The following is a 14,410-nucleotide window of genomic DNA, read 5'->3' on the forward strand; positions in this document are numbered from 1 at the left end:
GATAGAAGCAAGATTGAGAGAAGAGGCAGAAATAACAGAGAACCAATTTGGTTTCATGCCAAGGCGATCGACAACGGATGCAATATTTGCACTTAGAATGCTAACGGAAAAGTACAGAGAAGCACCTTCATATGGTTTTCATCAACCTAGAGAAAGCGTATGATAGAGTACCACGGGATCTTATTTGGTGGGCACTGAAGAAGAAATGTGTTCCGAACACATACATCTATATAATTCAAGATATGTATAATGAATGAAGGACAGGAGTGAAGAGCGCATGCGAAATAACAAAAAAGTTTGCAGTTGGTCAGGGACTTGATCAGGGATCTAGTCCTTGCCCATACCTTTTTACAATTGTGATGGACGAACTTACGACGAAAGGATATCCAAGAATTAGCACTGTGGAATATGCTATTTGTGGATGACATCGTCCTGCTGAGTGAGACCAAGGCTGCTCTGCAAGAGAAAGTAGATGCCTGGAGAGGAGCATTGGAGAGCAAAGAGCTTAGAATTAGTATAACCAAGAGAGAATATTTACATTATCCTTTCAGGAAAAATGTAATCGAGAATACAGGAATACGATTGGACGAAAAAGAGGTGATAATGACGAAGAAATTCAAGTATTTGGTATCAATTTTGCAGGAAAAGGCAGAAATAGAAGCAGATGTAAACATCAGAATTAGCACGGTTGGACGAAACTGGAGAAGAGCAGCAGAAGTGTTGTGAGACCGTAGAGTACCAATACGCATTAAAGGGAAAGTTTCAAAGCAATAGTGAGACCTTCCTTTTTATATGGAGTGGTTTGTTGGACGACGAAGAAGAGAGGTTAACAGAAGTTACATGTTGCGGAGATGAAGATGCTGCGGTGGATGGATGGAGTGACGCGGAAGGACAAAATTGATCCGGAGAACAGTAAACGTGAGACCAGTAGCTGAAAAGCTGCAAGAAAGTAGACTGAGATGGTTTGTGCATGTAAGAAGAAGACCTTTGAAATACGTAGCTCACTGAGTGGGAAACGAGTTCGAGGGTGGCCAAAGAAGAAGTAGGGTGATGGTGTTAAAAAACGATATGGTGTAATGTGGTGTCACAGCGAATATGACACAAAATAGAAACAAGTGAACAGAAATAGAATGATCCGAAAAGACTACCCTAGCTAACTAGGAAGAAAGCTTAGAAGGAGAAAAAGAAGGAGTTTTATCTCGACTTTTTATCCCTGTTTCATCACTGAACGCCATAACGAAAATGCAGTAATAGAAAGAGAGAAACAGTTTTTGATATGGATTAAGTACCGCAGTAATAGTTGAAATCTCTGACTTGTAACGACGAAATATCTTTTAACCAGAGATTGTAGAAATACTCGTACTGCTATATCCCAATATGTATATGGCATACATGCAGCATATAATGCAGTAAAGTCCATATGTTCTCGCAATGCTACTTCAAGACACTTGACGATTAATTGGTTTTTATTTAGACCTACTTCCATTGTCAACAACTGGGCTACATAGGACGAGACTAGAAATTTAAAAGTGGAATTTGAATAATTGTAGATTATGCTCGATGCTCTCCCACCTGAGCTCAATTCTACAACCTTGTGCATGGCCGTCTCTGGCATGATAAAATTAGAGGGGACGGGGACGACTAGAATGCTAGTAGGGCCCCAACTAAAGTTACGTCAAAATTATGAGTAAACTGAAATCTACCTTACTAGCGGGACCCGCTCTTTCTACCTTTACCAACACAATTCATTATAGTTTTCTTCCATCACTGGTAGGTTACTTGCCGGAAAAAAAATTAAGTTTGTGTATAATATGGTTCTTAGGTAATTTCTTAACCTTGACATTCCTACCGGTGAATTCCTGCTCAGTGTTCTTAAATGCATTTGCAGCAGTATAGTTTTATAGTCTTCATAAAATTCGATTTTTCAGCTAACTTTAAAAAAAAAATCTTTCTTTGAAAGTGACAGTCAGGCGGACATTATAATCACTAAACAACAGACATAAGTTTAATTTGTTCTGCCTATGTTTTTACTTCTTCCATGTAGATCTAAATACTTTCAGCATTGATCCATTTATATCGTACTCAAAATATTTGGGGGGGACGCGTCCCCGCTGTCTCCCCGCCAGAGACACCCGTGACCTTGTGCACCAAAGCCACATTTCAGATTTTGCCAAGGAGGAACAAGATTGTCTATCGACATAAGTGTTTCACGTTTTTTTTTAAAAAAATAGAATACTGCCCTTTATCCTCCTCAAATGACACTTCTACACATACACTAGCCACCAGATCAGCGAGGAGGCCAGACATTTCATGAATTCAACCAAACCACGAAATATCAGGGTTATATGAATCTACGGACTCATAGTGGATACATAGAACAAGTTCAAACGCATCCAAAATTTGACGCAATGAATTAAAGTGATAGAATTGACAGTTTTCTTCCTACGAAAGTTTATTACGACCCTTAATATAAATATAATAACTTCAATCGGATTGTGATATAATATTTGATCCGCCCACTAGTGAAATCATTCTCTTTTTTATCATCCCATGATTATGCACAGACGCTAAGGGAGACGCATAAAAATGAGATGAATATTAATGATAGACTACCTAAAGTGGAAAGAAAGAGGAGGACCCCGAGAAAACCACTAACGCATTGTTTGCCCACCATGATGCCAACTTGGCGAGAGCTGAGATTAAATCAGGGACCCACGTGCCGGAAATGAGCTCTCTACCATTGAGCTCCTGCAGCTCTAAGTTCATCATATTATAATGTATTTTACATCATATCTGTGGGTATGTGCACCACATCTGCACATACAAGTCACTTAATTTCTGTAAATTCGGATTCGACTACAGAGCTCGGATCTGACCATAATGACACCCGAATGATGTTCATTTGGGTTAAGATCCGGTGAATTTGGGGGCCATTTCAGCAATTGAAATTCACCAGAATGGCACGTGAACTACTGTAGCACAACGTTGGTCTTATGACAAGGAGCATTGTCCTGCCGAAAGATGCCATTGCCAGCTGGAAACATGGCCGTCGTGAATGGATATACGTTATCATCAATGAGCTGCCGATCGCTAGGAGCCGTGATGGTATGCGCCACATTGGGTACATGACTACGTAACGATTCTTTAAACCATAGCCACCACTGGTTTATCGTTGTCCTACTATGCATGTCTCGAGCGAGTGTTACCCTGGGAAACGACGAATTCTGACATGGCCATTAATGGAATGAAGGAAGTATCGTGATTCATTTGGCATGCAAGGCTGAATCATTGCTTGGCGGTCCAGTGACGGTCGGTACCAATTCCAGTGCAATGCTGTGCAATTAACATTGATACATGTGTGGGATGTTAACTGTGGAGGTTAATATATGTACGGTAAGCTGTGTGCCCCGGGTGACACATTTGTGCTTTGCCTACTGTTAAAGTTTGCTATTGATTGTGCCACAATTTGCGTCCTAGCCTCATATTGTACCAACTTCAACAATCTACGACATCCAATATCTTTAATGACAGGTGACCGCCCTACATCTTTTCGCTTGGTGCTGGTTTCATCGTCGTTTTGCCACGTTTGGAAGACAGTAACCAAAACAGTTCGCGAACACCCGACAAGTTGCGCTCTATCCGAGGTGCATGTTCATAGCCGTGTGGCTCCAATCAAACTCTGATCCCAATCAAACTCTAATCCCAATCAAACTCTGATTCCAATCAAACTCTGACCCCAATCAAACTCATACTCGTATACATCGCCGGGCTGCCCAGGATAAGCATCACACTAACCTTGTGAGATATCTCTCACCACCTGGCGAACGGTTCTGTTGTGCCTCGTATCAGCTAAACAACTTTGTTCAAAAAGTAGCGAAGAAAATAAAGAAATGAGACTATAATATAAATATTATTATGTATCTAAAGAAACCATAAACTGCCACAATACTGGGTGATTCATGTGATTTTGTGAACTACACAAGGTGACGGCACGGGATTAAACTAGGTTAAACTAGTTATTTCAGCTGAGTTATTTTCTAAGAACGAGATGATATGCATGATTACTTTCTGTAGAAAATCATTTGGCACGTGTTGTCTTATAACGGAAACTATGCTTTATCAATTACCTCGTGAACAGGTATTTCAAGCGAATAGGATGCAGATACTCCAACCGACAGTAAGATAACTCGCGTCCTAATTGACAAGATTGTTTATATGCTGTGAGCGCATTCTCACTTTTTAAAAATACAGTTTATTATTACTTGTATAACCTTACATATTCTCGAAATTATGAATCAATCTATAGAAATTGATGACTGTAGATTATTTTTTAAAAATGTATTTTTTTTTTAATCTAGCGAAGAATTTTGTACGTAATGTATGGTATTTTAATTCAGAGAGGTGGGAATTTAATTAACAGAACCTTCATCTTGATAATTTTTTAACGGAAAAGAAATAAATGGCGGAACTTCAACAAAACGAAAAGTTATGGTTACCGTGATGAAAAGAGGTGTAGAAGGACTTGTCGAACATGTAATAAACAGTGTCGATGTTAATTTTAATTGTAAAAAAGAGGTATGAGCAGAAAAGGAAAGATAGAAGGGAAGATTTTTCATTTTTCTTTTTTCTTTTCTTTTTTTTTTTTAAATATGTCTACACATCTATGAAGATGGTGCGAGACTTAGTATTGTTTGTCAGGCCACCCTCTATTGACCCCATCCAACTATGGGAAGGTGAATTCAAACAAACCCACCTGGTTTTACGAGCTTTTATGTCTGAGACCGCCCATTGTTGGGGATTCTCAGAGAAAAAGATTTGTGGCGGCACAAGAGGTTTGTCTTGTTTTCAGGTGGTATTTCTTTTACAGAGTCCGAAAATACCTTGGACAAGAATGAAATCATAATGAATGCCAGAGGCAGTAGTAGTTCTTAACGTTAAGTCAACCTGCAGTTCGGCAAACTCTCACTGGTCAAAGATCTATGGACTAGCAAAGGAAACTGCAGTTTGGTGTTCAAGGAAATGTCTAACAAGAAATTATAGCGTATTGTATAAGCAATCAAATTTATTTATTTATTATTAACAACAGTAATTTCGATGTTAATGCAGCTGAAAATATTCTATCAGATTGTCTAAAAAGTAATGAGCCTTTGGAGGTCAGAATTGTGTTTTGAACATTTATTGTGTTTTGAAAATAATATTATAACATCACTATGCACCATTTTGTTTGATAATCTGCCATTTTACCGGCAACACTATAGTCCCGTCGCTATAGGAATTCTGTTGTTGCCAGTGATGTCAACCTGAAATGTTATAAAATTTCATTTCGAGAGGCATAAAACCGCATTTTGTTCTTGAATTTCCCACGCTATACTAATAACATTTTTTTTTAACTTAGAAAACATAAACCGTGAAATTAGTGAATATCAGTCATTTTCTTCAATAAATGAGTGAATGATTCAAAACTTCTAATCGCCTATGTTTATCATACAACTTATGAACATCTATTTTCCTTAATTGAAAGAGATAATTAAAAATACTGATGAAAATAAGTACATTTTGTTGTGAGTTCAATATTTCCATCACGCTTTTGTGCCATGATCTTCCAATAAACGTAATCAATGAATTTCATTTAAGTCATTTCGTATGAAACGTTTTGGAAGCTGACGTTTCTCGTTTCACTTTCTTCCGTTAATTCTATTTTTCCTTTCATTTTTCTTTTCTATTTTTCTAAATATCACAGTGAAATTAATGTTCCTTGGCGCTTGTTTTTTGAAACTCACAAGTCACTGCATAAATCATTTTAACACTAACATGCATTTTGTAGTAACAATATTTGATAATTAGCATTAATTTAATGTTTATTAAGGACTCATCTATCTACTCGCCCATTGACAGTTTTGTTGATGTCAGTAGAATAGATATATAAAAATCCCATAATCCTGTCATTTTTTTTTATTACGAATATTCCCTTTATCCTACTTCGAGAAATCATTGTAAAAAAATCCCACAATATGGGATTTTTCCCACGGGTTGGCATCATTGGTTGTTGCTGATCAAACAATTGTGACATGTGGTTTTCAGAGGCCTCTTTTGAAACTAACTTAACACCATTTACAGAGTTCTAACTGAAACAAATGATAGTCTGACGGTGTCAAATCTAGACTATACGGTGGATACGTTACAATCTCGTAAACAAGTTCTGTTAATTTCTGATGGGCCGTTAAAGATGTAGCCGGTCTAGCGCTGTTGATCATTTCTGATAGCTTCTTTTGGATTGTTAGGCACACTCGCGCTAATTGTCAACAGTACAGATCAAAGTCTACCGTTCTGCCCGGCGGTAGTAGCTCGTGATGCACGATTCTCTTCCATTCTGATCAAAACCTTCCTGGGCGTCAGCGTGTGCTTTGCACAGACTGTGGAGCTTCTGCTTGCTTCAACAATGTTATTTTCCGCACATTGTTGTCATAGGTTAAATATTTTTCTTCATTTGTGAGCAACTACTTCAGAAATGGCTTGAGTTCGTTACGTTTCAGTAGAGATATGCAGCTAGAAATTTGATCGAGTAAATGTGTTTGAGTCAGATCATGTAAAACCCAAACGTTGAGCTCTTCTTGAGTAAGCCTTCTCCAAATAATTTAACGTTTGGATGTTAAAGTCATTAGCGATATCAGTGACTTACATGACGGTCTTGCTCGACTTTTGCCATAATATCACCCACTTTTTCTGTGATTGGTCGCCCACTGTAAGGAGCATCTTGGATATCGAAATTCCAAAACGAAAGCGACCAAATCATTTTTTGGCTGTTGCTTTTCATATCGTATCTTGCCCATAGCAGAAATTTCTTCACAAGCCTGAGTAGCATTTGCGCTTTTATCCAAATAAAATGCACTGCAGTTTTGCGGAAAGTTGAGTCATCTTCACAACGCAATTATATCTGATAATAAGGATTCCAACACTTATTGCACATTATAACCCTGTCTTTCTTTCTTCTCACCTTTTTCTATCTAAGGTAAACATAAAAAAAAACAGTTAAAATTTATCTTTAATTATTTTAAATTAAAAGTCTAAACATCAATTTTCGTGCATCTAACCTTAACGCATTTCGCGATATGGTCATCTTATTTTAACAATTACAATCCCAACTCTTTCTCTCTATCTGCCTTTTTATCTCTTTGTAGGGAAAATATCAAAAAACGCTAAAAACACGTCTTTAATTATTTTAAATGAAAACTCTAAATACCGAATTTCATGTCTCTAACTTTAACGAATTTCGAGATATGGTCATCCAATTATAAGAATTGTAACCCCACCCTTTTTCTTTACTTCTGAAATAAATATTAAAAAAAAAAAAACGCTGAAACATGTGTCTAATTATTTTAAGTAAGAAGTCCATGTACCACATTTCATGTCACTAACCCTCAGAGATTACGAAATCTTACAATTTTAAGATAATAATTACTACTACTTTTGTCCCCCTTTCGTTGACGAATTTCCAAAAATCCTTCCTTAATGGTATCTTACATCACAAATCCTATAACCTGTCCAAATTTCGAGTTTCTACTTTAAAGGGTTTGGCCTAGGCGTTGATCAATCAAGTAAGTGACTCACTCAAGACATCTCATATAAAGATCGATGCTACTTAATTCAAGTTTGACTTACACAATACATTCTTGAATTTCACGTTGATAGAGAATAATTGCTTAGACACATTAAGCTTATAATTCTTCGAATTAAGATTTAAAATTATTATTTTGCTTCGGATCATTACTATTGCACTTAGAATGCCTACGATCGAGCCTTAAAAAAAAAACAAAAGAAAGAAAAGAAGAAAGAAAGAGAAAGAGAGAGAGAGAGAGAGAGAGAGAGAGAGAGAGCAGATGATGAAGAAGAAGAGTAGTTCTACTTTATTCTTAGCTGCAACAAATCTTGTAGACAAGAGACATTGTATACCTGTATTCTTAAGCTGACAGTTTGCAAGAATATATCTAAAGACAGACTGAAAAAGACTATCTGGAAATTCTTTCTTTTAATATTCTTTCTTTCCGTTTTTCTTTTGACAACAATGTTTCTTCTGCATTCTTTAATGGACATCTTGTGTAATCCGCAGTGGACCCAAAAAATTGTCAGAAATTTGCTAGCAGCAGTAGGTCAACTCATAATCTTTTGTTATCTAAGATGTCATCTGACGTTGACCTGCCAAATAAGGAGTCACTACAAGAACCAGATTGTACTAGGATGTCCAGCTTTGAATCTCTATTTTTCAAAACTTTGACACCTTCAAGAGAGGGGAACAGAGGGGATAAAGGGGAGAGAAACAGTGAAAGAGGGATAGCACAGGGTGTAGAGTAGTCAGCAGTGAGCGTTAGTTGTGTCACTAACAGGTATTTCAGTCGGTTCTATTTGACTTCCCACAAGATTAGATTGAATCAAAGAATACACAACGAAACTATATGTTTTCAAATATATTTCACTTATTTTCTTTTTATGAAGTACAGTAATAGAAAACTAGAATACGAAGCAGTGAACTTCGGCATGAAGCTTCACTGATTGACGTACAATATGTTTTTATTAGGTTCCTTTCTGTTTGTTTGTTTATTAGCGACAAATATTGAACGTAAATTTCACGCACTATCATACTAAGAATCTATGACATTTTGTACGGAACGCAAACCTGTTAATAACACAATATTTTCACATAATTTTTGCTGTAGTTTATCATTTTACTATAAAAGTAATTAGGTTACTACAAAGGTACTTAGAATGTGTATATGCATAGACAAGTTAGTTATTTCAACGTTAGTATTTCAGAGTTGGTTCGAGATCTTTATGAGTTACATTCAGGAGCGAATGCAGGGAGGAAACTTTCTTATTTCGTATATAAATAAAACCCATCCCAGTATAAGTAGCTCTAAGTAGCAGTATTACAACTCCACCTCCCCAGAAGTCTGTCCTGGATCCGCATCTGGGCACATTTAACAGAAAAATTAGGGATTTTGAAAATACTATACAATTTCAAAGTGTGAGCTGTCATATTTAGTTTTCTAAGTTTTTGAAGTTTTCTAAGTCGCTCATAGTTTGAAATCGTGTAGAATTTTCAAATTAAGATAGGAATAAATGATTGACTACATGATTTTATTTTTTAAGTTTAACGTCCCATGGTTATGCTTCAATACTAAGGAAGATGTGATGATACTAAAGGAGAAGCAAATGGTGGAATGAAGAAAGTGTTAATAATTACCTGTACATTATTAATAATTATTAGTCTATGTGTGTGTTCCACTTCATTGACGGAATTAAAAGGAATATCATTATGATATTCTTCGAGCACACTTGCAATAAAATAAAACAATAATGCATGGTGCTTAACTTTTTATAGGAACATTAAAAACAGATCGGGCCATTTTTAACAACATTCCCTCTGTCATTATAAAAATAACTCGAACTCAGTTGTACACGGTGGCTCAGTGGTAGAGCGCTTACCTCTGGTGCGTGGAGTTCCTGGTTCAATTCCCGGCTAACTAAGTTTGTGGTGGACAACATCGTGTCCGTAGGTTTTCTCGGGTACTCTCGTTTCCTCCCACATTCTCATTCCACCAATTATTTCATCATTATTCATTTGCTTTATCATTGTCTCCCTCAGCCTGGCGGGCATAATCGTGGCAGGTTAAAGTGTGAAAAATTGAACTCAATTGTATGCAATATAACTACGCTCATATTCGTTTCTTTTCGTGAAGTGTCTCTTTCTTCTCATTCCTCCGCCACATTAGCATATTTCAGATTTTGCTTGGGGATGGGGAAAATTTTTCGACATAACTAAAGTTTCACGTTTTGCATTAGTATATTATTATTATTATTATTATTATTATTATTATTATTATTATTATTATTATTATTATTATTATTATTATTATTATTATTATTATTATTATTATTATTATTCTGTTGATTAAAGTGTACATAAATCTTAACCTCAGGGTGCAATCAGAGCAACACCCCACCATCCAGTCCCAAATGATGCCCCTGTTCTATCATTTGCTCACGAGCGAAAAAAAACAAGAAGAGGAAAGTGCTATAGAAATAGACAGCTGGTAGTTGTCAAGTGACTGCAACTACCTGTCGACAATACGAGAAGATAGAAGCGATGCATGTATATATATATCTGTTTTTCCATGTTAAATAATAGGAGCGCCATACCATATGCTCAATATTACTGGATGTAGTTGCAACGCTCATACAGCTATAAACGTAAATTTATATCTTTGTTTGAACTTTTTCTTTCTTTCTTTTTTTTTAAATAATTGAGCTACGATAGAAAAGTTAGAAAAAAATGAATTCGAGATTTTTAATGGATTTACACGTTTCATGGTTCCTACATACCAAAATACTGATTTTTGCATACCATCAGTCCGATCGTTTGTTCTGATGTATGTGCACTCGCCTAGAGCCCATATCGTTTGATATCCGCATCTCCAGGGGAGTTAGGACTCCCTTCCTACCACCAAAAATAAGAGTACTTTACTGAAATATATATAAAAAAATGAGATTTTCTCGAAAACGGCTCTAACGATTTTGTTTTTATTTAATACACCAATGGTTCGTGAACAACTCCATACAGTACTATAAGATGTTTTATTCGGAAAAATCTATAAGGAGAAGTTTAATTTTGGGGTGTTTATTTCTTCGGGCGACTTTCTCATTTTCTCAAAAATGACTCAAGCGATTTTGTTCAGTTTCATAAATAAATGTGTCATTATTAACACGACAACAGAGTGTCAATCATTTCTCATGAAAAAATTCACACCGGGTAGTTTACTTTTGGACCTAATTTCTTTTCGGCCAATTTTCTAAAAAATAACAGGCAATTTTGTTATCATTAGCAACCATGTAATGGTGCGTAAATCACCTCTCTTGAAAATATCCTCAAGAGGTAGTTTACTCTTGAAGGTTTTTCTTTCCTCAAATACGATTCATACACTGTAAAAAATCATTGTGTTATTTCAACGACATGCCTATGTGTCAACACGATTGTGTTAAAATATAACACAAACAGGTGGTTAGAACAACTCACCTTCCATTTGGAGTTGTGTGTCAAATACCGGTAGTTGAAATGACACACAGCCTGTGTGTTAAATTAACACAAGTGTAGAATCTTCGGTTTTGTTTTCTGCGTGATTGCCAAATATGTTGGGCATTAATTATAAAGGCTTATGAATTAAAGCTACAGACAAACACAATAGAAAGAAATACTTAAACAAATCCAGGTATACGCAAAATTTCAATATGCAAACCGCGCGATGTGTTTTCAATTCTTTTACATAATGTTCCTGAAGAAATATGTCAACAGCGAGAAACAACATCGTATTACTGTGTCACTTCTACACTGCACTAGAGCTCACCTGTCAACACCGGGAACTATATTTCAAAAATGGCGGGAAACAAGTTGAATCACGATTAAGAAGCAAACAAATTATAAGGATATAGGTAAGAGTTTCCTATCATTCTTGAACAAGTTGTTGGTGAAGGTTGAGTTTCGCACATCAAGAAATACTTTACAATAAATGTTGGGGAGGACGACAAAAAATTTTATGAAGATTTTCTATATGAAGTGTTCTGTAGTTTACTATTCTTATTTTAAAATTAGAATCTTCAGTAAGCGTAAGCATGCACACCCCTATTTTCCAACACAGAAAAATGGTTACATCAACACCACACATGGAGTTGTTTCAATACCGAAATAATTGTCGTAGTAACACAGAAATGGGGTCGAACTGACACCAAAAACGGTGTTAATCTAGTAGTCTGATCTTGAATTTTAACACAGGGAGTGTTGAATTAACACCAAAATGGTGTTACTTATACGGCTTTGACCTTGAATTATGACACAGATTGTGTGTTGAAATAATAAGAAAATGATGATGAAGTAACAGGGACTCTTTTATATTGACACTTGACATTGTGTAATATTAACACAAAATAATTAACACACTACACACTGTGTTACTTTCTTCGTGTTGGTTCAACACCGCCACAAGTAACACTCAACTTTTCTCCACAGTACCGAACCTGACATGGTGTTGAATCAACACCGAAAATACTAACACAGATCCGAATTTAACACCGCTCAGCACCGATTATGTGTTAAAGACGTAACACACCCTTTGTGTTAAACGCCAACACCGCGGGGTCTGTGTTGAACTAACACAACATAGTGGTAGTCACGCTGGAACCACTGTCCTGTGTATGTCCTGTCCTGTGGAACCACCGGTAGAGTGCCAAACGTGCTTACTTATATTATTTTTGTTTTGTTCACATCGGACCTACGAGGACATTTTCTTAGACCAGTCCAGTGGGTCCGATCGGACCTACATGGCAGCTAACGTGTTAAGTTGAAATTAAATTGTTACAATAGTTTTAAACCTGCAAATTGCCTCAGTCATCTCTTGGCGTCAGATAGACAGGCGCTTAGCCTCTCTGTAGCTGCCGAAGTGACTCCATTCAATCATGCTAAAGAATAGGCTATTATTATTATTATTATTATTATTATTATTATTATTATTATTATTATTATTATTATTATTATTATTATTATTATTATTATTATTATTATTATTAAAATATGTAATCAGTTAAGAGAGAAGTGTGTTCAGATGAAAGAATAGTCAAACCAATTCTTTATATTGGTATTTCGATTTCTTTTTATTCCAGGCAGAGACTCACTGAAGTGACTATATCGTCTCAAAATTACACGAAATTAGCTTTACCTATGTACGTATGTACGTATGATCTCATACTTGTTTCATACACCTATTATTTTAGTCACACATAAAACAGAAACATGACTGAATGTCGACTTTTAACTACTCTGTTTTCGGAGAATAATTTAAAATCATTTTTTCATAGAAAACTTAGCTCATAATAATTCACGTGATAAAACCTTGATTAGACACAAACTGACAAGAGCTTAACATTCCTTATATGTTTTGATATCATCTCACTATGAATCAGTAGAACTGATTCCTAAGAATGAAAAAACAATGTATTTCTTAGTCAGCATATTGTGAACTGGGTAGTGTTGCCAGCTGTACTTATTTACTCCATACAGAGGTGTAGATAAAAAATAGTTTATGTTGTAAACTGCTTCCGTTGGGACATCAAAATATCCCAGGCCTATGCATATTTAGTTTTTTTTTTCAACGTGTTAGCAAAATTTTAAATTCAGTGACATGGGAGTATACGAGAGTAGTGATCTGCAAGGTGGCGTATTTAAAGGACCGATATCACTATATTTTTTCTATTTATAGATAATCTTTATATTGTGTTTACCAAACCCCGCAAGTAAAAAATGGAACTTCTTTCTTTATGACGAATGAGACAAAACATCCCGTTAACACATACCAGGATGGCACATAAATCTCTAATTGAGGCATATTAAACTTGCGGTCCTTGAATAATTTTTCGCACCGAGAAAATAACATACACAAAAAGTAATTTATAGTGTAAACAACTTTTCTTGCTTATGAAAAGGAACAAGTTTCCAGAAAGATGCAGGTTATCAGACATTTAACTCACCCGTTCTCAAACTTCCTAGGGCGAGCAGCATTCTCCAGCCATCCGAAAGCTGATTGCAGGAAAAGAAGTCAGATATCCATCTAAAACCCAGATTTCTATATGTTCCTTCTATTTTTTCTAAAGAAGTAAAGTATTAGATAAGATTTTATTTATTAAATAACTTTTAAAAAATCATAATTATGAACAGTGCATTTTTTATTTATTGCGGCCCACTCTATCGTACACTGATTTCTATTTGGTCCACTTGAAATATTGAGTTTAACATGCCTGCTCTAAGTAAAGAAATTTAAAGGATGCATTTTCTTTCCCTTACAGAGATCTGTTTCCGAAATCTGGATCAGAAAGTGGAGATACGGGAGGCCAATATCTGTTATAGATGAGATAGGCCTATTAGCGTCAGTTGAAAAACGAAAAATATCAGGCACTTGTTCCTAGAATGTGGTGTAAGCTAAAGAAGCACGGACTAGATTATGGACAGAGATATCAGCATCCATCCATTCAAGTAGCATCCATTCAAAACGGAGTTACTGCATAACCCCGGCGTAAATGACTACGATAAAATAGAGAAGTTTTTGAAAGGGTTTCAAGAAAATATTGGAACTGAACTTCGTAAAGTACATTTTGTTCTCTGACAAAGCTGCAGCTATGTTAACAGATAAAAACTGTAACAGTTAGGGTTGCTAACTTGCCGGTTTTTCACCGGCCTGGCCGGAAACATTGCTGTTATTTTGATTGCAGTCCCTTTATGACCGTTTTTTTTTTTTTTTTTTCAAATTTATATCTAGTTCCACGCAATTTCATCAGTTCGAAGTATAGATTTATAAAGTAACTTTCATTCTGT

At 35.9% G+C, this 14,410-nt stretch overlaps 1 protein-coding gene across 1 annotated transcript; it reads left to right on the plus strand.

Annotated features, from left to right (window-relative positions):
- The first annotated feature begins 408 nt into the window (after positions 1–408).
- LOC145675179 (uncharacterized) lies at positions 409–726 on the plus strand. The gene has a single exon (XM_081745548.1). It carries the CDS (start codon positions 409–411, stop codon positions 724–726), a length of 318 nt encoding a protein of 105 aa, XP_081601674.1.
- Positions 727–14,410: the final 13,684 nt, after the last annotated feature.

Source organism: Thermobia domestica, chromosome 18 (assembly GCF_964235325.1).
Source record: "Thermobia domestica chromosome 18, izTheDome1.hap1.1, whole genome shotgun sequence".
NCBI classification, from domain to species: Eukaryota; Metazoa; Arthropoda; class Insecta; order Zygentoma; family Lepismatidae; genus Thermobia; species Thermobia domestica.